Source organism: Choloepus didactylus, chromosome 1 (genome assembly GCF_015220235.1).
Source record: "Choloepus didactylus isolate mChoDid1 chromosome 1, mChoDid1.pri, whole genome shotgun sequence".
NCBI classification, from domain to species: Eukaryota; Metazoa; Chordata; class Mammalia; order Pilosa; family Megalonychidae; genus Choloepus; species Choloepus didactylus.
The window spans coordinates 139,176,300-139,201,669 of NC_051307.1; the positions used below are offsets into that span (position 1 = coordinate 139,176,300).

At 37.7% G+C, this 25,370-nt stretch overlaps 1 protein-coding gene across 1 annotated transcript in view; it reads right to left on the reverse strand.

Moving 5' to 3' along the window:
• GMPS (guanine monophosphate synthase) overlaps positions 1-19,380 on the reverse strand; it is an 82,527-nt gene extending 63,147 nt beyond the window's left edge. The window contains exon 1 of the mRNA XM_037842065.1: positions 19,048-19,380. Within this exon, the coding sequence (XP_037697993.1) occupies positions 19,048-19,074 (27 nt within the window). The 5' untranslated portion in view covers positions 19,075-19,380. The remainder of the gene's footprint in view (positions 1-19,047) is intronic.
• Between the last annotated feature and the right edge of the window lie 5,990 nt (positions 19,381-25,370).

Here is a 25,370-nt window from a genome sequence, read left to right on the forward strand (position 1 = left end):
ACCCATATAAACAAAATAATGAATGAAAAAGGTGGCATAACTGCAGATCCTGAAGAAATTAAAAAAATTATAAGAGAATACTATGAACAACTGTATGGCAACAAACTGAATAATGTAGAGGAAATGGACAATTTCCTGGAAACATATGAACAACCTAGACTCACCAGAGAAGAAACAGAGGACCTCAATCAACCCATCACAAGCAAAGAGATCCAATCAGTCATCAAAAATCTTCCCACCAATAAATGCCCAGGACCAGATGGCTTCACAGGGGAATTCTACCAAACTTTCCAGAAAGAACTGACACCAATCTTACTCAAACTCTTTCAAAACATTGAAGAAAATGGAACATTACCTAACTCATTTTATGAAGCTAACATCAATCTAATACCAAAACCAGGCAAAGATGCTACAAAAAAGGAAAACTACCGGCCAATCTCCCTAATGAATATAGATGCAAAAATCTTCAACAAAATACTTGCAAATCAAAACCAAAGACACATCAAAAAAATCATACACCATGACCAAGTGGGGTTCATTACAGGCATGCAAGGATGGTTCAACATAAGAAAATCAATCAATGTATTACAACACATTAAAAATTCGAAAGGGAAAAATCAAATGATCATCTCAATAGATGCTGAAAAGCATTTGACAAAATCCAACATCCCTTTTTGATAAAAACACTTCAAAAGGTAGGAATTGAAGGAAACTTCCTCAATATGATAAAGAGCATATATGAAAAACCCACAGCCAGCATAGTACTCAATGGTGAGAGACTGAAAGCCTTCCCTCTAAGATCAGGAACAAGACAAGGATGCCCGCTGTCACCACTGTTATTCAACATTGTGCTGGAAGTGCTAGCCAGGGCAATCCGGCAAGACAAACAAATAAAAAGCGTCCAAATTGGAAAAGAAGAAGTAAAACTGTCATTGTTTGCAGATGATATGATCTTATATCTGGAAAACCCTGAGAAATCGACGATACAGCTACTAGAGCTAATAAATAAATTTAGCAAAGTAGCGGGATACAAGATTAATGCACATAAGTCAGTAATGTTTCTATATGCTAGAAATGAACAAACTGAAGAGACACTCAAGAAAAAGATACCATTTGTAACAGCAACTAAAAAAATCAAGTACCTAGGAATAAACTTAACCAAAGATGTAAAAGACCTATACAAAGAAAACTACATAACTCTACTAAAAGAAATAGAAGGGGACCTTAAAAGATGGAAAAATATTCCATGTTCATGGATAGGAAGGCTAAATGTCATCTACAGATTCAATGCAATCCCAATCAAAATTCCAACAACCTACTTTGCAGACTTGGAAAAGCTAGTTATCATCAAATTGATTTGGAAAGGGAAGATGCCTCGAATTGCTAAAGACACTCTAAAAAAAGAAAAACGATGTGGGAGGACTTACACTCCCTGACTTTGAAGCTTATTATAAAGCAACAGTTGTCAAAACAGCATGGTACTGGCACAAAGATAGACATATAGATCAAAGGAATCGAATTGAGAATTCGGAGATAGACCCTCACATCTATGGCCAACTGATCTTTGATAAGGCCCCCAAAGTCACTGAACTGGGTCATAATGGTCTTTTCAACAAATGGGGCTGGGAGAGTTGGATATCCATATCCAAAAGAATGAAAGAGGACCCCTACCTCACACCCTACACAAAAATTAACTCAAAATAGACCAAAGATCTCAATATAACAGAAAGTACCATAAAACTCCTAGGAGATAATGTAGGAAAACATCTTCAAGACCTTGTATTAGGCGGCCACTTCCTAGACTTCACACCCAAAGCACAAGCAACAAAAGAAAAAATAGATAAATGGGAACTCCTCAGGCTTAGAAGTTTCTGCACCTCAAAGGAATTTGTCAAAAAGGTAAAGAGGCAGCCAACTCATTGGGAAAAATTTTTGGAAACCATGTATCTGACAAAAGACTGATATCTTGCATATATAAAGAAACCCTACAACTCAATGACAATAGTACAGACAGCCCAATTATAAAATGGGCAAAAGATATGAAAAGACAGTTCTCTGAAGAGGAAATACAAATGGCCAAGAAAAACATGAAAAAATATTCAGCTTCACTAGCTATTAGAGAGATGCAAACTAAGACCACAATGAGATACCATCTAACACCGATTAGAATGGCTGCCATTAAACAAACAGGAAACTACAAATGCTGGAGGGGATGTGGAGAAATTGGAACTCTTATTCATTGTTGGTGGGACTGTATAATGGTTCAGCCACTCTGGAAGTCAGTCTGGCAGTTCCTTAGAAAACCAGATATAGAGTTACCATTCGATCCAGCAGTTGCACTTCTCGGTATATACCCAGAAGATCGGAAAGCAGTGACACAAACAGATATCTGCACGCCAATGTTCACAGCAGCATTATTCACAATTGCCAAGAGATGGAAACAACCCAAATGTCCTTCAACAGATGAGTGGATAAATAAAATGTGGTATACACACGCGATGGAATACTACATGGCAGTAAGAAGGAACGATCTCGTGAAACATACGACAACATGGATGAACCTCGAAGACATAATGCTGAGCGAAATAAGCCAGGCACAAAAAGAGAAATATTATATGATACCACTAATGTGAACTTTGAAAAATGTAAAACAAATGGTTTATAATGTAGAATGTAGGGGAACTAGCAATAGAGAGCAATTAAGGAAGGGGGAACAATAATCCAAGAAGAACAGATAAGCTATTTAATGTTCTAGGGATGCCCAGGAATGACTATGGTCTGTTAATTTCTGATGGATATAGTAGGAACAAGTTCACAGAAATGTTGCTATATTAGGTAACTTTCTTGGGGTAAAGTAGGAACAGGTTGGAAGTAAAGCAGTTATCTTAGGTTAGTTGTCTTTTTCTTACTCCCTTGTTATGGTCTCTTTGAAATGTTCTTTTATTGTATGTTTTTTTTAATTTTTTTTTCATACAGTTGATTTAAAAAAGAAAAAAAAAGTTAAAAAAAAGAAGAAAAAAAAAACAAGGAAAAAAATACATAGTGCCCCCTTTAGGAGCCTGTGGAGAATGCAGGGGTATTGGTCTGCCCCACCTCGATGGTTGCTGGCATGACCACAGACATGGGGGACTGGTGGTTTGATGGGTTGAGCCCTCTACCATAGGTTTTACCCTTGGGAAGATGGTTGCTGTAAAGGAGAGGCTAGGCCTCCCTATAATTGTGCCTAAGAGCCTCCTCCCGAATGCCTCTTTGTTGCTCAGATGTGGCCCTCTCTCTCTGGCTAAGCCAACTTGAAAGGTGAGATCACTGCCCTCCCCCCTACGTGGGATCAGACACCCAGGGGAGTGAATCTCCCTGGGAACGTGGAATATGACTCCCGGGAGGAATGTAGACCTGGCATCGTGGGACGGAGAACATCTTCTTGACCAAAAGGGGGATGTGAAAGGAAATGAAATAAGCTTCAGTGGCAGAGAGATTCCAAAAGGATCCAACAGGTCACTGTGGTGGGCACTCTTACGCACAATTTAGACAACCCTTTTTAGGTTCTAAAGAATTGGGGTAGCTGGTGGTGGATACCTGAAACTATCAAACTACAACCCAGAACCCATGAATCTCAAAGACAATTGTATAAAAATGTAGCTTATGAGGGGTGACAATGGGATTGGGAAAGCCATAAGGACCACACTCCACTTTGTCTAGTTTATGGATGGATGAGTAGAAAAATAGGGGAAGGAAACAAACAGACAAAGGTACCCAGTGTTCTTTTTTACTTCAATTGCTCTTTTTCACTTTAATTATTATTCTTGTTATTTTTGTGTGTGTGCTAATGAAGGTGTCAGGGATTGATTTAGGTGATGAATGTACAACTATGTAATGGTACTGTGAACAATCGAATGTACGATTTGTTTTGTGTGACTGCGTGGTATGTGAATATATCTCAATAAAATGAAGACTAAAAAAAAAAACTTAAAAAAAAAAAGATGTTATAATCAAACTGTCAAGTGCCAAAGATAGAGAATTGAAAACTGCAAGAAAGAAATAACCTGTCACATACAAAGAATGTTCAATAATTCAGTGCCTAGTTCTCATTGGAAACCATAGAGGCAAGAAGATAGAGGGAAGACATTTAAAGTGCGGAAAGCAAAAACTTGCTAACTAAGAATTCTATATCCAGCAAAACTGTCTTTCAAAAATGAGGGAGGGATTAAGACAAAAAAGCTTGGGGACTTCATCAGCATTAGACCAGCCCTAAAAGAAATGCTAAAGGAAGTTCTGCAGGTTGAAAGGCAAGGACACTAGATAACTGACTAATGCCACAGGAAGAAATAAAGATCTCCCGTAGAGATAATAGCATGGGTAAAAATACACACCAGTACTATTGTATTTTTGGTTTGCAACTCTATCTTTTACTCCCTACAGGATCTAAAAACAAAGCATAAAATGTAATGATAAAGCAATGGTTTTGGACTCATACTATATAAATATGTATTTTGTGACAAGAACTACATAAAGGTGGGGGATAGAGGGCTATAGGAACATAGTTTATATATGCTATTTGTTAAGTTGGTATCAAAGCAAATGAGATTATTATAGATTTAGGATATTAAAACTAAGCCCCATGGTAACCACAACGAAAATATCAGAGAATATGCAAACTTCATAAAGACAGAAAGTAGAGTACAGGTTTCAGGGGTGGGGGGCAGGGGCAACAGGGAGTTAAAGCAAAATGAGTGTAGGGTTTCTGTTTGGGGTAAATGGAAAGTTCTAGTAATGGATGGTGGTGAGGGTAATGGAACAATGTCAATGTGATTAATCCCACTTTATGGTATTTTGGGGAGGGCTTGGGATGGGAAAATCTATGTTGTATACATGTTTCCACATTTTTTTTCTTTTTTTAAAGGAGCAACTAAAGAGATAATAACAATTAAATGTAATACATGATACTGGATAGGACCTAAGAATGGAGGAGAAAGGGCTCAAAAAGATATTATTAGGACATAAGAAAAAACTGAAATATAGAATGTAAGCTTTTTATCGATGTTATATTTCTTGAACTGGATAACTGCATTTTTGAGAATACATAAGCAAATATAAGTGACTATCTTTGTTCATAAGAAATGTACATGGAACTATTCTGTTCAAGGAGTATGATGTGTGCAACCTGCTCTCAATTTTCAGAAAATGAGAGGTAGATTGAGACAGAGACAGGGAAAGAAAGAAGGAAGGTGGGGGGAGAACGAAGGAAGGGAGGGAAGCGGGGAGGAGGGAGAGAGGGAGAGAGGGAAAGGTGGGAAAATGCTAAAATTTGTGGATCTGGGTATCTGGGGGGTTCTCTGTACCAGATCTGTATTATTTTTGCAACTTCCTGTAAGTGTGAAATTATTTCAAAATAAAAAGTTAAAAAAATAACAATGTTGGCAAAGATATGGAGAAACTGGAACTCTCACATATTGCTGGTAGGAATGCAAAAATAGTGCAGTCAGCTGCTTTGGCAAACAGTCTGAAAATACCTCAAAAGTTACACACAGAGTTAGTTACCTTATGCCCCAGCAATTTCATGCCTTGTAATAAAGAGAAATGAAAACATATCTATAAACTTGTATGCAAATGTTCATAGCAGCATTATTTAAAATAGCTACAATGTAGAGACATCCCAAATGTCTATCAACTGATGGATGGATAAATGAAGGGTGATATATATCCATAGAATGGAATATTATTCAGCAATAAAAATGAAGTATTGATACATGCTTCAACATGGGTAAACCTTGAAACTATTATGTTTAGTGAAAGAAACCAGTCACAAAAGACCATACATTATATGATTCCATTTTATGAAACGTTCAGAACTGGCAAATCTGTAAAGGCAGATTAGTGGTTGCCTAGTACTAAGGATGAGGAGTGACTGTTAATGGGTATCAGTTTCTTTTGGGGATGATAAAAATGTTCTAAAATGTACTGCCATGATGGTTGCACAACTCAGTGAATACATTAAAAACAATGAATTATACACTTTAAATGGGTGAATTGTATAATATGTGAATTATACCTCAATAAAGATGTTTAAAAATAAAAAAATTCAGGGCAGCTTTTTGTAGAATGCCCAACAACCACAATCTGTTTGTTGCCTCATGATTAGATTCCAGATAAACATTTTTTAGCAACAATTTTACACAGGTTATGTTTTTATGCTTCCTCCTGATGTGATACAATGGGGATACATCATTTTTTTCCACCACTGGTGATGCTAAGATTGATCACTTGGTTAGCATGCCAGGGTGCTTAAAAAAAAAAAATTGATTCAAACTTTCCCTTGCTTATAATCCTGGAGTGACTTCCTCATATAAAGTCCAATAAAATCCAATACACTTTCCAAGCCCTATGAGGCCCTGTATCTGAAAAGCTTCTGTTGATACCTTCTGGTAAGATAAGGGAAGTGCTAGCATCAAAACTTGCGGAATGAGTTGTCAGTGGCCTGGAAAATATTCCCAAAGGTAGCTGAGCACTGTCAAGAAATAGTGAGTCACCAAAATTCTCAATGACATAGATGATGCTGGAAAAACGAGGACCTGGACAACTTGAGCAAAAAAAGTGATTCAAAAGAGTCAGACTCTGGTGGTTGGATGGGTTGAGCCCTCTACCATAAGTTTTACCCTTGGAAAGACGGTTGCTGCAAAGGAGAGGCTAGGCCTCCCTATGGTTGTGCCTAAGAGCCTCCTCCCGAATGCCTCTTTGTTGCTCAGATGTGGCCCTCTCTCTCTGGCTAAGCCAACTTGAAAGGTGAAATCACCGCCCTCCCCCCTACGTGGGATCAGACACCCAGGGGAGTGAATCTCCCTGGCAACGTGGAATATGACTCCCGGGGAGGAATGTAGACCCGGCATCGTGGGACGGAGAACATCTTCTTGACCAAAAGGGGGATGTGAAAGGAAATGAAATAAGCTTCAGTGGCAGAGAGATTCCAGAAGGAGCCGAGAGGTCACTCTGGTGGGCACTCTTACGCACACTTTAGACAACCCTTTTTAGGTTCTAAAGAATTGGGGTAGCTGGTGGTGGATACCTGAAACTATCAAACTACAACCCAGAACCCACGAATCTCGAAGACAGTTGTATAAAAATGTAGCTTATGAGGGGTGACAATGGGATTGGGAAAGCCGTAAGGACCACACTCCACTTTGTCTAGTTTATGGATGGATGAGCAGAAAAATAGGGGAAGGAAACAAACAGACAAAGGTACCCAGTGTTGTTTTTTACTTCAATTGCTCTTTTTCACTCTAATTATTATTCTTGTTATTTTTGTGTGTGTGCTAATGAAGGTGTCAGGGATTGATTTAGGTGATGAATGTACAACTATGTAATGGTACTGTAAACAATCGAAAGTACGATTTGTTTTGTATGACTGCATGGTATGTGAATATATCTCAATAAAATGAAGATTGAAAAAAAAAAAAGAGTCAGACTGAATGTGAAGGTTTAGATATACCAAAACTAATTTATTTCACTTTTTAAAATTTACATATAAGTAGTATATGATTTTTTAAGTCTGTTTATAAGTCTCTCAACATACATATAAAATAAAATTTCTAGGTGCAATTATTGAACATGGGTGACAGTTACACAGCTATTCATATTATGTAACAAATATAAAAAATGCCTTTAGGAAATGAAGTTTTATCTAAGAAATTCTGGAAGTCATGAGACATCCCCTGATGCAAGAATACACAATATCAGTTCTACATTTAGTTGTACAAGCAAGGCTTACCAATCATCAACTGTTTTGTGTTGCCTAAGTTATGACAGTCAACTTTTGTTCCATTTGTCTTATAATTTCAACACATTCACATACATTAAGCAATATAAACAAATTTTGATCACTTAATTCATCTGAGTGAATTTTTTCTCTATCTTCTCTAATCCAAGTATACAATCAGAGGCTTATACTGGAATTCCTTCAATGAAGTTTTCAGTGTTTCACTAGGTTTCAGAAACACAGGTCTCTAGTGACATATAGTGTTGCCTTAGCCTTTTACTGTTTTTGTTTTGTTAATGACTTTGTACAATGAAAAAACTCTTTCCCCTCACTAGATTACAAGCCACCAAGCATTCATTAAAGACTCCTCCCTAGCTTCTAATGTTATGTGGGACAAATCTAACATCAATCTCCATATTGTTTCCAATTCAATTATTTTCCCTCCTTAACTGAACCAATTTGTACTTCTGATGAGAGCATCACTTCTTTTGACTAACCAACCATATATCTTGGTTCTTCAAAGCCATTCTAAACCCTATTCTAGCCTGTCTATAAGGCACCAAAAGTTCCTTTCAAGTTCAAATGAGCACTGTTCCCAACTATAATGAATACAGTCTTAATGTACTATCTAAACTAATGAATTAAAAAACAGTTTATCTGTCCCCTTGAGGAGCCTGTGGAGAATGCAGGGGTATTCGCCTACTCCACTTCCATGGTTGCTAACATGACCACAGACATAGGGGACTGGTGGTTTGATGGGTTGAGCCCTCTACCATAGGTTTTACCCTTGGGAAGATGGTTGCTGCAAAGGAGAGGCTAGGCCTCCCTATGGTTGTGCCTAAGAGCCTCCTCCCGAATGCCTCTTTGTTGCTCAGATGTGGTCCTGTCTCTCTAGCTAAGCTAACTTGAAAGGTGAAATCACTGCACTCCCCCCTACGTGGGATCAGACACCCAGGGGAGTGAATCTCCCTGGCAACGTGGAATATGACTCCCGGGGAGGAATGTAGACCTGGCATCGTGGGACGGAGAACATCTTCTTGACCAAAAGGGGGATGTGAAAGGAAATGAAATAAGCTTCAGTGGCAGAGAGATTCCAAAAGGAGCCGAGAGGTCACTGTGGTGGGCACTCTTACGCACACTTTAGACAACCCTTTTTAGGTTCTAAAGAATTGGGGTAGCTGGTGGTGGATACCTGAAACTATCAAACTACAACCCAGAACCCATGAATCTCGAAGACAGTTGTATAAAAATGTAGCTTATGAGGGGTGACAATGGGACTGGGAAAGCCATAAGGACCACACTCCACTTTGTCTAGTTTATGGATGGATGAGTAGAAAAATAGGGGAAGGAAAGAAACAGACAAAGGTACCCAGTGTTCTTTTTTACTTCAATTGCTCTTTTTCACTCTAATTATTATTCTTGTTATTTTTGTGTGTGTGCTAATGAAGGTGTCAGGGATTGATTTGGGTGATGAATGTACCACTATGTAATGGTACTGTAAACAATCGAAAGTACAATTTGTTTTGTATGACTGCGTGGTATGTGAATATATCTCAATAAAATGAAGATTAAAAAAATAAATAAATAAATAAATAAGACACACACACAAAAAAACATCATTGTTCTTAGAAATATTTGTGTGAATATATACACTGCAATAAAGTCAATGTGTTCTTTCTGCTCAAAGAAAAATGAATTAACAAAAATTTTACCTTAGCATTTTATATAGCATTATTTTTGGTATTCATTCAAAAAAGTCATTTGAAGTTACCTGTGGATCCACAAAATTTTCAGAGAATAGAATAATCACTATTTCTTAAATCTAGCAGATGACAGAATATTCTTCTCTTTTTTTGGCTATGACAAATTTTCAACTACTTGGCATTTTATATTTTATTGTGGGCTTTTTTCTTTCTTTTCTGTCCTTTCCTTTTTGCTGTTGTTTTTGTTTGTTTGTGGGCATAATTATAATTAATAAAAAAACTGGTAAAATTAAAAAAAAAAAAAAAAAAAAAAAAAACAGTTTATCTTGGAATCAGGACCTGCATATTACTTCAAGCACACACTGAAAGAGAGCCAGAACTATATATCGGAATGTGATTAAAAGGGAAAATTTTAGGTTGCACGTATGTTACCAGAATAAAAATTAAAAACACATAGGACTGTAACAACATAGTGAACCCTAATGTAAAACCAAGGATTATAGTTAATAGAAATTGTACTATTAATATAATATTCTTTCATCAATTTTAACAAATGTGTCACTCTAATGCAAGATATTAATAATGGGTAGGGGGTATGTATAGATATGAGATCTCTGTATTTTCTGAATGATTTTTCTGTAAACCCACACCTTCCCTAATAAAAAAAAATCATTAAAAAAAGAGAGAATGAGATCCTCTCCACACAAATACTAACATAAAAGTGGTTGAGGAATTCCATCTTCTAAGGTAAACTAAATACTGTTCTCATGGATTTAATCTATAAATCAAGAACTCAGTAAGAATAAAAAACCACACGTTTGTATTTAACTTTCTCTTTTGACTTAAAGACAATCAAATTTAGCCCAGGGTCACAATATCTAATACCAAATTTTAAACCTATTTTCTCCTTGGGTTTCAATTATCCTAAAACAGGTCTTTCCAGAAAGTTAAGGCAATGTTATTTAATGTTATTTGGATGAATGAACACAATGAACTACAGTCATGTAGCCAGTTCTAAATTAAAATAACTAAGAAAATCTGGCACTGTTGGCGAAAAACAAAGTACACTGTTCTTTCACCTTGTGATTTTTAAATCCCTACAAGCTTTATCATAGCTAGTTTTCCCATCCAATAATAACCATTAGCCAACTGAGTATCAAGGTATCTCTGGATAAATATCAATCAGCCCAAATCAACCTGCTTGTTCTACAAGACTGAACATTCAGTAACAACTCTTAGCATACTATCAAAATATTGGAAGGAAAAGTTATGAACTATTTTCAGCCTGATTAGTTCTGCTCAATTAGACTCCTCAATTTGTGTTTTTGTTTGTTTGCTTGTTTGTTTGTTTGTTTTTAAGTTGACCTGTAATTGTCCTGACAAACTTTGTACTGAATTTGAGAATCAACAAAAAATAGTTCTTTTTAAGTGATTTCAAGTGCATACATGTGTGGCCTGTTCACACCAACAAGGACAAAATGTGCTTTGCAGAGAAGCAAACTAACAAATGGAAACAATACAAATATACATCCAAACTTTCACTTCCTCTCTTAGGTTCATCTCCCCATAATATTAGCATACTCAGGATGACAAGACACATTCCATGCAGAGATGAAAGATAATCAAAATGGCTATCTCTTCCTAAACATACTGAGTTTGTGAACAGTCTCAATTTTGCCCCCTCATATCACTTTTCCTAAAATACTTTCAAAACATAACTTTAGCTTAGAAGGAATTTATACGCTTTTTTCTTCAAAAAAATGTAAAGCTGAAGTAGTAGAATATCACAATTTCATAGATATTTAGTACGTGGTCCATTTTTAAGATGCTATTGTTATACTTCATAAACCTAGGGTCCTTGCTGCATGTGGCCCTATTCTAGTGCATGCTTGAACTATACTTTGTAGGAAATAATAATGAATAAAATTTTTGAAAAAAACTATTTAAAAATTGGTAAAAATAATCAAGCATTTATTCTGCCTTTCCAATATGAATTCTACCTCAGGATAACCATATAGTTGATGAGGGAAAGTTTCTCACAAAAGAATTCCATAAAGAATAGAGGTAGAATATCACAATGTGTAATCCCTAATGAAATAATGGATCTAATAAGCTACTATAGTCCACAAAAGAAATACAGTGCTGATCTGCAACCTGTTTGTCACCAGCTGGGATAAGAAAAAGTAAATAAATTTTAAGTAAGCATTTTAAACTTGTATAACAAATTGACAGAGTAATTTTATTTCTGCTGAATCCACAATAAAAATTTGGTATGTTTGATTTTCTAATCTCATTTGTCTAGTATTTTATCGTATTTTACAAAAGTAATAGTCCTCAGTGGATTCAAGAATTTAAAAAAAACTCAAAATTGGTCCTTCATGGCAGAGGTTTGAGAAGCACTGAACTAAGCACTGCTAATTAAAACTTTGGTGAAAGGCTGATGAGAAACTTGACAACGTGATACATAAATTGGCAACACCAATTTATACACAAAAATAGAGGCAATAAGATATATGTAATTCTTAATGTGATGCACTAAGTAAAAAATGACCTATGAATTATTCTTAACAAAAATAAATAAATAAATCTGATCAAATTTATACCAATTTATGGGAAATAGAGGCCAGAGGAACGTGTTAATGGATACCATGAGAAAGCAATCAGCAAAATACAGACTTTGGAAATTTTTATAGGACAAATTATGTGATTTCTTCAATAAATAAAAGCAAGTGGGGGGAAGGGAGCAGAAAATCCAAAGTTAAGAGAGACTTGAGTATAAACCAAATGTAATGGGTGAACATCTGTTGGTTCCTGACTTGAACTAATCAACTGTAAAAATATTTTATGAAAATTGGGAAAAACTGAACACTAGTTAGATATTTGATGGTATTAAAGAATCACTTATTTTTAAGATATTATAATAAATCTTAATATTGTATAACAGAATTGTGATTATGTTTTTTAAAAGTCATCTTTAATATATATGTTTTGGAATTTGTATCAAAATAATCCACTTGTTGGGGGATTATTATACGATACACGAAAGAAGACTGACCTCGTGTTGATAACCACTTAGCTGGATAATAAAGGCATGAGGGATCATTATACTATTCTCTCTACTTCCGTCTAAGTTTTCAAATTTCCATATGTAACAAAATGCATTATAAGCCCTAATTATTCACTATTCCCTATATCTAAGCCCACTGTCATGTGACTTTGCAGTTCATCCTACTATATTAAAAAAAAAGTTTACTATATCTTCAGGTATCAAGTAGCCTACTGTTGCAGACTAAGTATTTCACACTGTGGTAAATGTGGGATACCAAAACTTATTAGGAGCTATCCTATGACCCAGGATTCCTCTGCCAGATATTTGCCCAAGAAAAATGAAAACCTATGTCCCACGTATTTGTGTAAATAAACAAACTCTGATATATGCATGCACTGGAATACCACTCAACAATTAAAAAAAAAAAAACTAATACACAAAATATGGATAAATCTCAAAAACATGATGCATAACATTAGAAAAGAGGCAAATCTAATCTATGGTTATAGAAATCAAAGCTCTAGATCTTGACTGAGGTGGTATTTACATGGGTATACACATCTGTCAAAAATTTAAACTATACACTTAAAGATCTGTGCATTTCACTACATACACATTTTACCTCAATAAAAACAAACAAAAGAAAAATACCCCTTAGTGGGCTTTTCCAACCACCACCCCTCCCTATAAACTGAAAGACACTGCCACAATGAGCAACTGTTACCATAGAGAATGGCTCCGCCTTCAGGGGTGCACTGAAAGGTCAAGCATTGCCATAGTGTCAATAACAAGACCAACATTCACCCAAATATGAGAGCTAGTCCATTAAAAAACCACAAATCTATTTGGTTAAATCCATATTTTTAGTTGATAAATTAGTCATTCATTAACCTGTACTCTTATCCCTAAGAATTTTCAGTCTTTATTCAACCTATACCCACTCAAAGTATACCAACTACCTTTAGCAAATAGTTACCTTCTCAGCCTTGAGCACTATTTCACATAATCAGATGTTGGAGTTGGAAGGACATATTTCACAGATCATTATAATATTGCAGCAAGATGAACATGGTCCACCAAAATGTAACTTAGGATCTCACACCAAAACTGATCGGGTTAAGTGACTATAGTAAATAGCAACTCATTCTGAGTTGTCCTGATACCAAAACCAGACAAAGCCATCACAAAACAAGGAAACAATTACATGAATATAGATGCAGAACTCCTCAATAAAACACCAGCAAATCAAATCCAGCAACATAAAAAAGGATTACACGACATGACCAAGTGAGATATATTCCAGGAATGCAAGGTTGGTTTAACATCCAAAAACCAATTCCTGTTATAGACTATATGAACTGAATAAAGGACAAAAAGCGCATGATCGTTTCATTAAACACAGTAAAAGCATTTGACAAAATTTAACACCCCATCAAGATGAAAAATACTCAGCAAACTAGGAATGAATATAAAGGAATTTCCTCAACCTGATGAAGGACATCTACAAAAAACTCACAGCTAACATTATATTTAATGGAGAGAGACTGAATGCTTTCCCCTAAGACCAGGAACAAGGATTTCTGCTCTTGCCACTTCTATTCAACATTATACTAGAGGTATCACTCAGGACAATTTGGCAAGAACATGAAATAAAAGGCATCCAGAGTGGAAAGGAAAAAAAAACAAAACAAACAACAACAAAAAAAACAAAAAACTGTATCTGCAGATGACATGACCTTGTACATAAACTCATAAGGAATCCACTCAAAATCTGTTAGAACTAATGAGTTCAGCAAGGTTGCAGAATACAAGATCAATATACAAAAATCAATTTTATTTCCGTATACTCATAATGAACAATTAACAATGAAAACAAGAAAACAATTCCATTTATCATAGCATCAAAAAGAATAAAACACTCAGATAATTGTAAAACATATTCAAAAAGCTAGATAACATTGTTGAAAGAAGTTAAAGAAGACTTAAATAAATGGAAAGCTTCCCATGTTTAATATTGTTTAAACGACACTACTTCTCAAATTAATCTACAGATTCAATGCAATCCTTATCAAAATCTTTGCAAAAATTGATAAACTGATTCTAGTAACAGGATAGACAAAATAATCTTGGAAAAAAAGGAAGAGTTAGAAGGCAAACAAACTGCAAAGCTATAATGCTCAAAACAATATGACAGTATAAAGATAGGCATATAGACCAATACAACAGAATTGAAAGTAAAGAAATAAATCCTCAAATTTATGCTCAATTGGTTTTCAACAAGGATGCCAAGACCATTAAATGGGTAAAGAATGGTATTTTCAACAAATAGTGTGCTGGGACAACTAGATAGCCACACGAAAGAATTTAGATCCTTACCTCATGCCAAACAAAACTGAACTCAAAATAGACCAGACAACTAAATTTAAGAGTCAAGACTATAAAGCTCTTAGAAGTAAACATAGGCAATTACGCAACTCTTCATGACCTCAGCAATGGTGTCTTAGATATAACACCAAAAGCACCAACAAGAAAAGAAAAAAGATAAATCACACTTCATCAAAATTAAGACTTTGTCCAAAAAAAAAAAAAAAAAAAAAAAAAAAAAAAAAAAAAAAAAAAAAAAGCCTATGTGTTTAATAGGACCCCATTAAGAAAGTGAAAAGACAATCCACAGAATGGCAAAAAAGATTTGCAAATCAAATATCTGATAAGAGACCTGTCTCTAGAATATATAAAAAAGTCTTACAACTTAACATCAAACAGACAAACTACCCAATTAATAAATGGGCAATAGACCTTCTCCATAGAAGATACACAAATAGCCAATAAACACATGTAAAGATACTCAACATCATTAGCCATGAGGGAAACTCACAACAAAATCACAAGGAGATACCATTTCACACCCACTTGAATGGCTATTATTAAAACAATGGAAAAAGAATGGCTATAATTAAAACAATGGAAAATAAGTGTTGGCAAGGAAGCAGAGACACAGGAATCCTGTACATTGATGGTGGAATAAAACGGTGTGACCACTGTGCAAAATAGTTTAGCAGTTCCTCAGAAAGTAAGTATAGAATTACCATATGTCTCCACAATCTTACTTCTAAGTATATACCTAAAAGAAATGAAAGCAGGGACTAGAACAGGTATTTGCATGCCAAGGTCCATAGCAGCATTACTGACAATGGCCAAAAGGTGGAAGCAACTCAAGCATCCATCAATGGATGAATGAATAAACAAAATGTGGTATATACATAAAACAGAATATTACTCAGCAGAATGCTACAAATATGGATGAACATTGAAGACATCATGTTGAATGAAACAAGCCAAATACGAAGAACAGATTTGGTATGATTTCAATTATATGAAATTATATGAAATAATTGCAATAGGCAAATTCATAGAGATTGAGAGTAGGGAGTCAGTGCTTAGTGGATACGGAGTTTCTGTTTGGGGTGCTGAAAAGGTTTTGGTAATGGATAGTGATGATGGTGGTACAACATCATGAATGTAATACCATTACCACTGAACTGTATACATGAAAGTGGCTAAACTGGGAAATTTTATATGTTATCACAATAAAATTTTAAAAAAAGAAAAAAGAAGTCTGAGGCTTCCATAGGAGCAAACAGTGGGAAAACTTACACATCACCTAAAGAACACTACTCTGATAATGCTGCCTTAAAAAAACTGAAAAAATTATGTTAAATACAATTTTGACATAGGTTATAAAACATTTTTCAAGAAAAGCTATTCATCTGTGCTCTGGTTTTTATGTTAAATAACACCTTTATCTAAATAACCTTAAATGAGTTCCTTAAATAAGAAAACAAGTCTTTGCCTTGGATGGGTAACCAAAGCAGCCTGGAAGAAAAAGAAAAGTTAGGTTCTAATCTCAGCTTATTTTTTCAGTTTATGGAGCCAGAACACACAAAAGTCCTTTCCAGCTCTAAAATGCAACTCTGTACATAAAACTAATGAAAATAGCACAAATGCTTTTAAAGCTGTTAGGTCTCTCCCTAATTTTTATTAGGCAAAAATGCTGCTTTAGAGAATCCTGTCAAACTGTAATGTACCAGAAACAGTAATCAAAGCCATCCCTTTCTTCACTTTAATTTTTTAATTAGAATTTACACACGACTGTCAAGGCACAATCAATGTAAAAACTTAGGTCTGGATACAGTACTTGTATTTTACTCCCCGGTCAAAGGCGGTTCAGCGCTAAACTATGGAAAATAGACACCTACTCAAATTTCCAGGTAGATCTCTTAAAAAAATCTTATTTCATCTATTTTAATAAGAATTTTTCCTCATATTTAAACATATCTTTACTTGAAAGGTTCCTTAGATCAATGGCACATCAGGGTTTAATTGTCAAGATTTTTTATGTTGTTTTATCTTAAGGGTACATAAAATAGTCACAGATTTGATGAAATATGTTAATTTCCTGGATTGTTCCTCAGGAAAATGTTTCCAGTTTGATCCACATCTAATGTTTAATTATGTTATAAAACATAAAGGACCTTGATAGAAAAATAAGTCCATCACAATTTTTCAATCACAATTCACCTTAGGCTCAAATATATCAAATTGATGAAAATTCTCTTTAAAATTCCAAATAAAAAAAAAGGAGGAAAAAAAAAAGCTAGGAAAAAAACTGTGTTATATAATCCTGAGACAAATAAATTGGTTTGGAAACTAAATCATGAATTTTCTGTTGTCACTCAACTCAAATGCACTACTCATTTTTCAAAGTCTGCAAATTAGGTTTGAGTGCTTCTAGTACCATAGTTTCCTCTAAGACTACTTGGAAAGCACCAAGATGAATCTTTCCCAATGAGCTGTAAGGCTCAAAATTAAAGGCTGTGATTATACCAAGAGTCATTGATTTGGGATGGATTATATGGTGTGTGAATAAAACTGTTTAAAAAAAATTAAAGGGGGAAGCAAAATGCTTTGCAAGTCAAATAATGTACAGGAAAGGGCTGAGCACCGAGGTATACATTAACAGAGGTCAAAAGCTAAAAGTTTGAATGTCTTCATTCAGCTTTATAATACTGAAAATAAGCGCCAACTAGTCTAAGCATCAGTTCCCTCGGTTTAAAAGGGCTACTTTATAAGCTTCACTCATTTGTTCAACAAGCATTTTTGAATGTTTACCAGGTCCTAAGCAATCGTTCACAGCGAGTGAGGATCCATTAGATGTGACAACATCTTCGTAAGCGAATTTTAAAACTCTGCCTGAATAAGGCACTCCTACCAGACTCAAAACACCAATCCCCACCCGAAGTTTAGAACTCCACGCACCCGAATGAAATTTAATGAAGTGATTTCCTAAACTCAGGCCATAAACATCACATAGAAGGAGATACATCTTGCTCAAGTACGTCCCAATTCAAAACTGTGCGGTTTCCCGCTGACAAAGCTGTCTTTATGAGGGTTTGAAGGAACACCAGGCCAACGACAATTTTAATGTAGAAGTGAAAGCAAAGGTGTCCAATTTAGAAGTCGGACGAGGGAAGGAGAAGGGTCTAAAGAAAGTTAAGTTGGAGGCGACAAGAAACGCAACAGCGGCCCAAACGTGCTCTCCCCTCTATGCACATGAAGTGAGCAACTTTTTCAGCACCCCGGGACTCCCGACTCCCAAGCCTGCCGGGGTGGTGGCAGCGGCGCGTGTCCTGGAGATGGGTCCCCATGCCAGGGGAGCAGGTTCTAGCACATAAAATAGAGAGCGGGCAGGATGGGGGCAGGCCTGGATACACTTTTCCTTATGCCCTTTACCTCAGAGAAGACTAGCCGGGAGGGGCCCGGAATAAGGACCCGCAGGACAGAAGTCCTGGCGAGGGGCTGACTGATCGAGGGGTGGGCCGTCTCAGGCCGTCCTCCGCCGCGGGCTGGCCCTGCCGCCGCTGACCCCAAGGCCCTCGTGGGGGAACCCAGCGGGCCTCCCCGAGTGGCAGGCGGGAAACAGGGTGGCGGGAAGGCGAGAGCTCTCGAACGCCCCACGCGAGGCCCACAACCCTGTCCTGCTTGCGGCGTGCCCGGGGGTCTCCACAAAAGCTCCCCCCTACCCCCGCGTGCCTCCAGCAGGCACGGGGTGGGGGCTTGAGGAAGCCCACACACACACACACACACACACACACACACACACACACACACACACACACGCAAATCCGTTCGCCTCCCTACCCCCACCCTCGGGCCGCGCTCAGCCAGCTCCGCGCCCAAGTGAGGCGCGGGGGAGGCGGGGGCCAGCAACGCGGCCGCGAGGAGAGGACGCCCTCCCCGACGCCCGGAGCTCGGCGGGCGCTAGAACCCCGACACGCAAACAAAATCAACAAAGCATCCACCCCGGAGGAGAAAAACATGCCACAGGCCCCGACCGGGGACTCTCCGACGCGCCGCTGCCAGAGCCGCAGGGCTGCACTGACGGGCCGGGAGGAGGGTCGCGAGGGCCCCGCGCGGGGGCTTTCGAACCCCAGAGCTTCGCCCCCGCCGGGAGGCAGCAAGACAGAGACCCTCAGCCAGAGACTGACCTTGGAGTCTCCGTTGCACACAGCCATCGGGGCCAGAGCCGGGGCCGCGGCGGTAGCGACGGGAATATGAGACGGGGCGGGGGAGCGCCGGCGGGGTCGACACCGTGGGCCGGTGCTGGGAAGGAGGCCTGGTCGAGGAGCGGGCGGGTGCCAGCAGCCTGCGAAGCACCGAATCGAGCAGCAGCCGCGGAACGCGGGCCCCAGTGCCGCGGGAGAGACCAACAGCGCGCACGCTGCCCCCACCTCCTGCTTCCGCCCGGGCTGGCCACTGGGAGGAGCCCGAGTCCGTTCGCCTTGGCAGCTGAGCCGCGGACGGCCTCCAGCAGCAGCTGCGGATCCCGCCCGCCTTCGCGAACAGGGGCCGGAGGCGCTAGGCCCCGCCCACCAGGCCCGCCTCCATCTCGGAGGCCCGCCCCCCAAGAGAGAAAAAGTCCCCTGCCCCGCCCCGCCTGCTACTCCTCCGTCTCCGGAGGCGGGGCGGATGGCTGTTGGCCGGCCTGGTTGCTGCTTTCGCAGGCAATTCCGAGGAGTCCTCCAGAGAGCAGATTCCCTGAGGGAACTCCTAGCTGGTGGCGCAGCCTCACGTTAGGTTCCGGACATGGGGAAGGCCAAGGCAACTTTGAAGACTTGCGTGGTCACATCTCAAGGGCAGTCAATGTGGGGACTGATCACTTAGGTCCCTCAAAAGTTCTATAGCTCCCTCAAAATTTCCAAAAAGAACAGATTTGGGAGCAGTTGTTTGGACTAGTCATGCAGCTGTTTGCACAGCAAACAATGTTTTTATTTAGATTGTATATGGGGACGGGGCTGCAGTCCCTACAGCCACCGCTTGGCAGCCGGTCAAGAAGTTCACTCTAATTTTAGTTACCTGGGGTCTAAATCGGGGTTGAGAAAGGAAAGTGTGGAATATATTTGTAAATATTAACACTTAAAACGGCTTTCAGTTAACCTTTCAGCAAATATTTAGTTATTATAATACAGCTACCAGTTTCTGCACTCATGCTATATGTGTCAAGCTCTAGAATAGCTATTAAGAAGCCAGAGTGAGACAATCCTGCCTTCGAAAACTCATTTTATTCTAACCAACCCCATGAAAGTAGTAAGGTAATACTGAAGTTCTTATCCCGCTTTTTACAATTGGGAAAATTGAGACTCGGTGAGATAATGTGCGCCCAAGATATAGGGGATAAGAGGTACCCAAACTGAAAACAGATAAACAGTTTATTAATAAAATAGTTACAGGAATAAAAAGCCCAAGGCCTTAATGGGACTAAGATTTAAAGAAAGTATTTCACTTACTTTTTTCTGAGCTGAAAAATTGATACTTGAACTCTCCAAGGCCATAGATACTGGGTTCTCTTGGTAGTTTCTATGAACAATCCAAAGAACAGGATGGTAACCAATAGGAGAGCCTCAACTTGCCTCATTGTCAAGCAGGAATGGAATGGAATGGAATGTGATGTGCCGGCATTAAGGATTGGCTAAGTCCCATCTATATTAGACAATGCCTACTTCATATTCTAGAGGTCAGGTATTTATCATTAAATGTAAACTTGGCTTCCTTGATAATGCACTATAGAAGTGTCTTTTCACCTCTTTGCTTTTACTCAGTTACCTTTGCTTGCTCCTACTTCTCTATCTATCCTTTAGAAGGAGCCTTAAGTGCTGGTTTCTTCAGTATTTCCACTCCCAAACTTCTCTCATCTTACACTCCATTTGTGTTTCCCTAGGACACTTTTTCTTTTTTAATTACAGATTTCCAGGCTTATTCCTATAGAATTTGATAAAGTAGGCCTAGGGTAGGGCCAGAAATCTGTATTTTTAACAAGTGCTCCAGGTGATTCTGGTGAACTGGTTTCAAATACTCTTAATAGGAGCTATATTCTGACAGCTTTCTCTTATGAGCTCCAGATCCACGTACTTCCCATCCCCAGTTAGGTGTCCTGTTTTATGTTGTTGTCTAAACTCAACAAGTCTAAAATGAAACTTTTCTTTCTCTCCCAAACATCTGTGCTACATCTCACTGGTACCACAATCATTTGGTTGCCTCTAAAAGAAATCTGGAAATCATCCCAAATCCTGCACCCTCTCATTCACCCTACATGGTTTATCACTTCTACCCTCTAAATTATAATCTGTTGATTATCACCATAACCACCTTAATTCAAGCGCCATCCTCTTATACCTGTATTACTGCAGTGCACCACCCTCTCCAACTGATCTTCCTGCTTCCAGTCTTGCAATTTCCTGATCTATCCTCCACATCTAAACAAGATGAGCTTTAAAAGTTGTGGTCCTCAAACTGAGGTACAGTTTTTAAACTGAGTGAGGATGACCAAGAGGTACTTGTGTGCAAATAGTTTTAAGAAAATCAGTTCACAGATACTAAGAACAGTCCTGGTTCATTGAATTCTTCCACTTTACAAAAGATTGGCATACCCCTTACTCTTCCTAGTCACAGGATTGAAAACTTCCAGAGACCAAACAAGGGACAATTTTTAAAATTAATTGGAAGAACCATTTTTTTAATAAAATGAAATATATGTGACTTAAAATTTTTAAACAGCTTTATTGAGGTAAAAATTGATAAACAATGAAATGCACATACAAGGCATATTTCAGATATATTGCTGGTTCTGTTCCAGACAACTGCAATAAAGCAAATATCACAATGAAGTTAGACACACAATTTTTTTGTTTTTCCAGTGCATATAAAAGTTGTGTTTATACTATACTATAGTCTATTAAGTGTGCAAAAATATTACATCAAACAATGTACATATTTTAAAATGTGACACAGAGACACAAAGGGAGCACATGCAGTTGGAAAATGGCACCAATAGACTTCCTCAACAGAAGTTGCCACAAACCTTCAATTTGTAAAAAATGCGGTATCTACGAAGCACAACAAAGCAAAGTTCAATAAAACAAGGTATGCCTGTACTTAAGATGTACAATTTGATAAGTTTTGACATAGGGATACACCTATAAATCGTCACTACAATCAACACAGTGAACATATCAATCACTCCCAAGTTCCCTTGTGCCAATTTAGAATGCCTTTTTCCCATGCCTCCTTACACCATACACCCCCTCACAACCAATGATGTGTTTCCTGTTACTATAGATTAGTTTTGCATTTTAATGACTTTTATATAAATGAATTCATACTCTTTTTTGGTCAGGCTTCTTCCACTCACAATCATTATGATTCATCCATGTTACAGCATGTACCAAAAGTCCATTCCCTTTTACAGCTGAATAGTAATGCTATTGTATATCTATACTACAATTTGTTTAGCCATTCACCTGTTTTTGACTACTACAAATAAAGCTTCTATAAAATAATCATGTACAAATCTTTGTATGCCCATGTGCTTCTATTCTCTTGGTTAAAATTCCTGGGAATGGAATAGGTAGACTATATTGTAGTTCTATTTTTAACTTTTTTAGAAACAGATTGTAGTGTGTTAAATAGTGTCCCCCCAAAATTCATGTCCACCCAGAACCTCGGTGTATTAGTTAGAGTTCTCTAGGGAACAGAACCAACAGGAGCAATCTGTAAAAATGAGATTTTATAAAAGTGTCTCACACAACTGTGGGGATGTATGAGTCCAAATTCCATAGGGCAAGATGCAGGAATCCAAATTCCATAGGGCAGGCAGAAAGCTGGCAACTTCAATGAAGGTGTTTGATGAACTCCCCAGGAGAGGCTGGCTGGCTGAAGAAGACATGAAAGTTCTCTCTCTTCTCCCTTAATTCTTCAACTGATTGGATTAAATCCAGCTGATTGAATTCTCTCATTGCAAAGACATGCCCTTCATTGATGTAATCAGCCACAGATGCAGTCAACTGACTGATGATTTAATAAACCAGCCTTCTGGTTTATCAACCAGTCACAAATGTCCTTGTAATAATGGTTAGGCCAGTGCTTGCTTGACCAGACACCTGGGCACCAAGACCTGGCCAAGTTGACACATGAACCTAACCATCACACTCAGTGTGACCTTATTTGGAAATAGGACGTTGCAGATATAATCAGTTAAAATGAGGCCATACTGGCTTAGAATAGGCCCTAAATTCAAAGACTGGTAACATTCTTTCAATAATATTCCTTATGGATAGTATTAAAATACCCACTCCTATGTTCCTTGACTAGTGTTGGTGTGGTATATCTTTCTTTCTCCTTTTAACATCAAGTTATTTGTATCTGGGGTAACTGAAGAGCTCACTGTTTGTTTCACTGTCCTTTGTTGCTTGATGTCCAGTCCAGCACCTTGAAACCATTGTTTCAAATATTTTGTTTGGGTTTTTTTTTTTTTTTTTTTTTTTTGGTTGCTTCATGCAGGAGTGTAAATTCAGTCCCTGTTACTCAGCCTTTGGCAAAAGCAGAAACCTGAAAACCGCTTTTAATGATTAGCTGAAGCACCTTAAGCCTATAAGTTCCTTCTTCCTTTACTTGTCTTACACATATTTTTGTTATAAGGGTGAAGTTTGCCCTGAATTCACAACTCAGGCAGCATAGAATAGTGATTCTAAATGTAATTGTATGGCTTCTGAGAGTAATATAGTTTTCATAATACATTTGATAAAACTCACAGATAAAAATTTTACATGACTTTTCAGATTTGGTATGCATCATGTCATAAAATAACTATTTCAAGTATAATCTGTGCTCAGCTTCATCTTTAAAAATGCTTAAGACTTTAAGTTTCTCATTAACAAAAAAATTAACTTATAAAGTTATACAAAATATTAGATGTCAACTTAAAATGGAGAAGGTACCTTCTCCTAAAATTTCAAAAAAATTGTAGGGGGATATGTGAGATTTAAAACACACACACACACACACACCACAAACACACAACTAAAGACAACTGTTCCAAAATACAAATTTGACCACATATCCCTTGATCCAAATCTTTTTTATTGCTCTCCATTGCTCTCAGGATAAACTCGAAACTTCTAACATTGCTGATTGGGTAACTGGAGATTTGGCCAGCCCCTGTTACCTTGCACCTCCTCTGTTGCTGCAACCACCGTCACTCTTTTAACTATATTAAACTGCTTTCAGTTTCTTAAACATCACATTTTCTCTCAACTCTGGCCCTGTGCACATAAATATTTTCTGTCTAGAATATTTCTGTCACTTTCCTCACAACTCTGAAGCCTTGGGTTAGATGACTCTTCCTGCTTTGTGCTCCCATAGCTCTTCCCCCCTTCATCAGTACACACCACCCTGTACTGCATTTATCTGTTTACTTGTCTCTCCTCCACATGGCGGCAAGCTCCTAGAGGAAAAGACTATGTCTTGCTCATTGTTGTATTCTCCAGTGCTTATCACAATGTCTGGCACATATTAACAAAAAGTTATTGAACCCAATCAAATTGAATCAAAGAACACTTACTCTCTTATAAGGACATTTAAGACTGGATTTTTTAAGAAAGAGAGAAGGCTCATTATAAACTTAGGAATTGAAAGTTTATAGTTTCAAAAGATAAAAAAAATAAAAAAGAGGACCAGATGACATAGAAGGAGATGCAGTTGACCAAAGATGTCTTTAAAATGACACCAGAGTTGAAAGCTTAAAATGGATGGATCAAAAATACAAGTGTAATGGAGGTTGATGATAGTAGCATAACACTGTGAATGAAATTAACACCTCTGTATTGTATATTTCAATGTGGTCAAAATGGGAAATTTTAGGTTATATATGTGTTACCAGGATAAAAAATTTTAAAAACCATAGAAGTGTACAACACAAATAGTGAGCCCTAACTTAAACTTTGGACTACAGTTTATGGTACAATTATAATAATATTTTTCATCAATTGGAACAAAAGTACCACACTAATGCAAAGTGTTAATAATAGGGACAAACTGGAGGGGGAAGGTGGTGTACGGGAACCCTGAACTTTCTGCATGAGTTTTCTGTAAAACCACAACTTCTCTAATTTAAAAAAAAAAAAAAAAAAAAAAGCATAAAATGTTAGAGCAGGAAAGGACATTGCTTCTAAAATCTAGACCCCACATTTTCAGATGAGAAAACTGAGGCTCAGAAAAGTTAGATGACTTCTAATTATCCCAGCATTCTTAAAACCATATGCCCCCTAACCAAGTAATTTCTCACTCATTTTTCACAGCGTATGTAGATGCTGTTGTGATCAATAAAATTCTAATTCAACCAAAGGTGTTATTGCTAATTCAGACTAGCCTTGTGTCATTATATGTTTCTCAAGCAACAGATAAAACCACTATAAATAATATAAGTGAAGATTCTTGGAAGCTTTTTAATGTTAAAGAGATGTCTTTATGCTTAGTA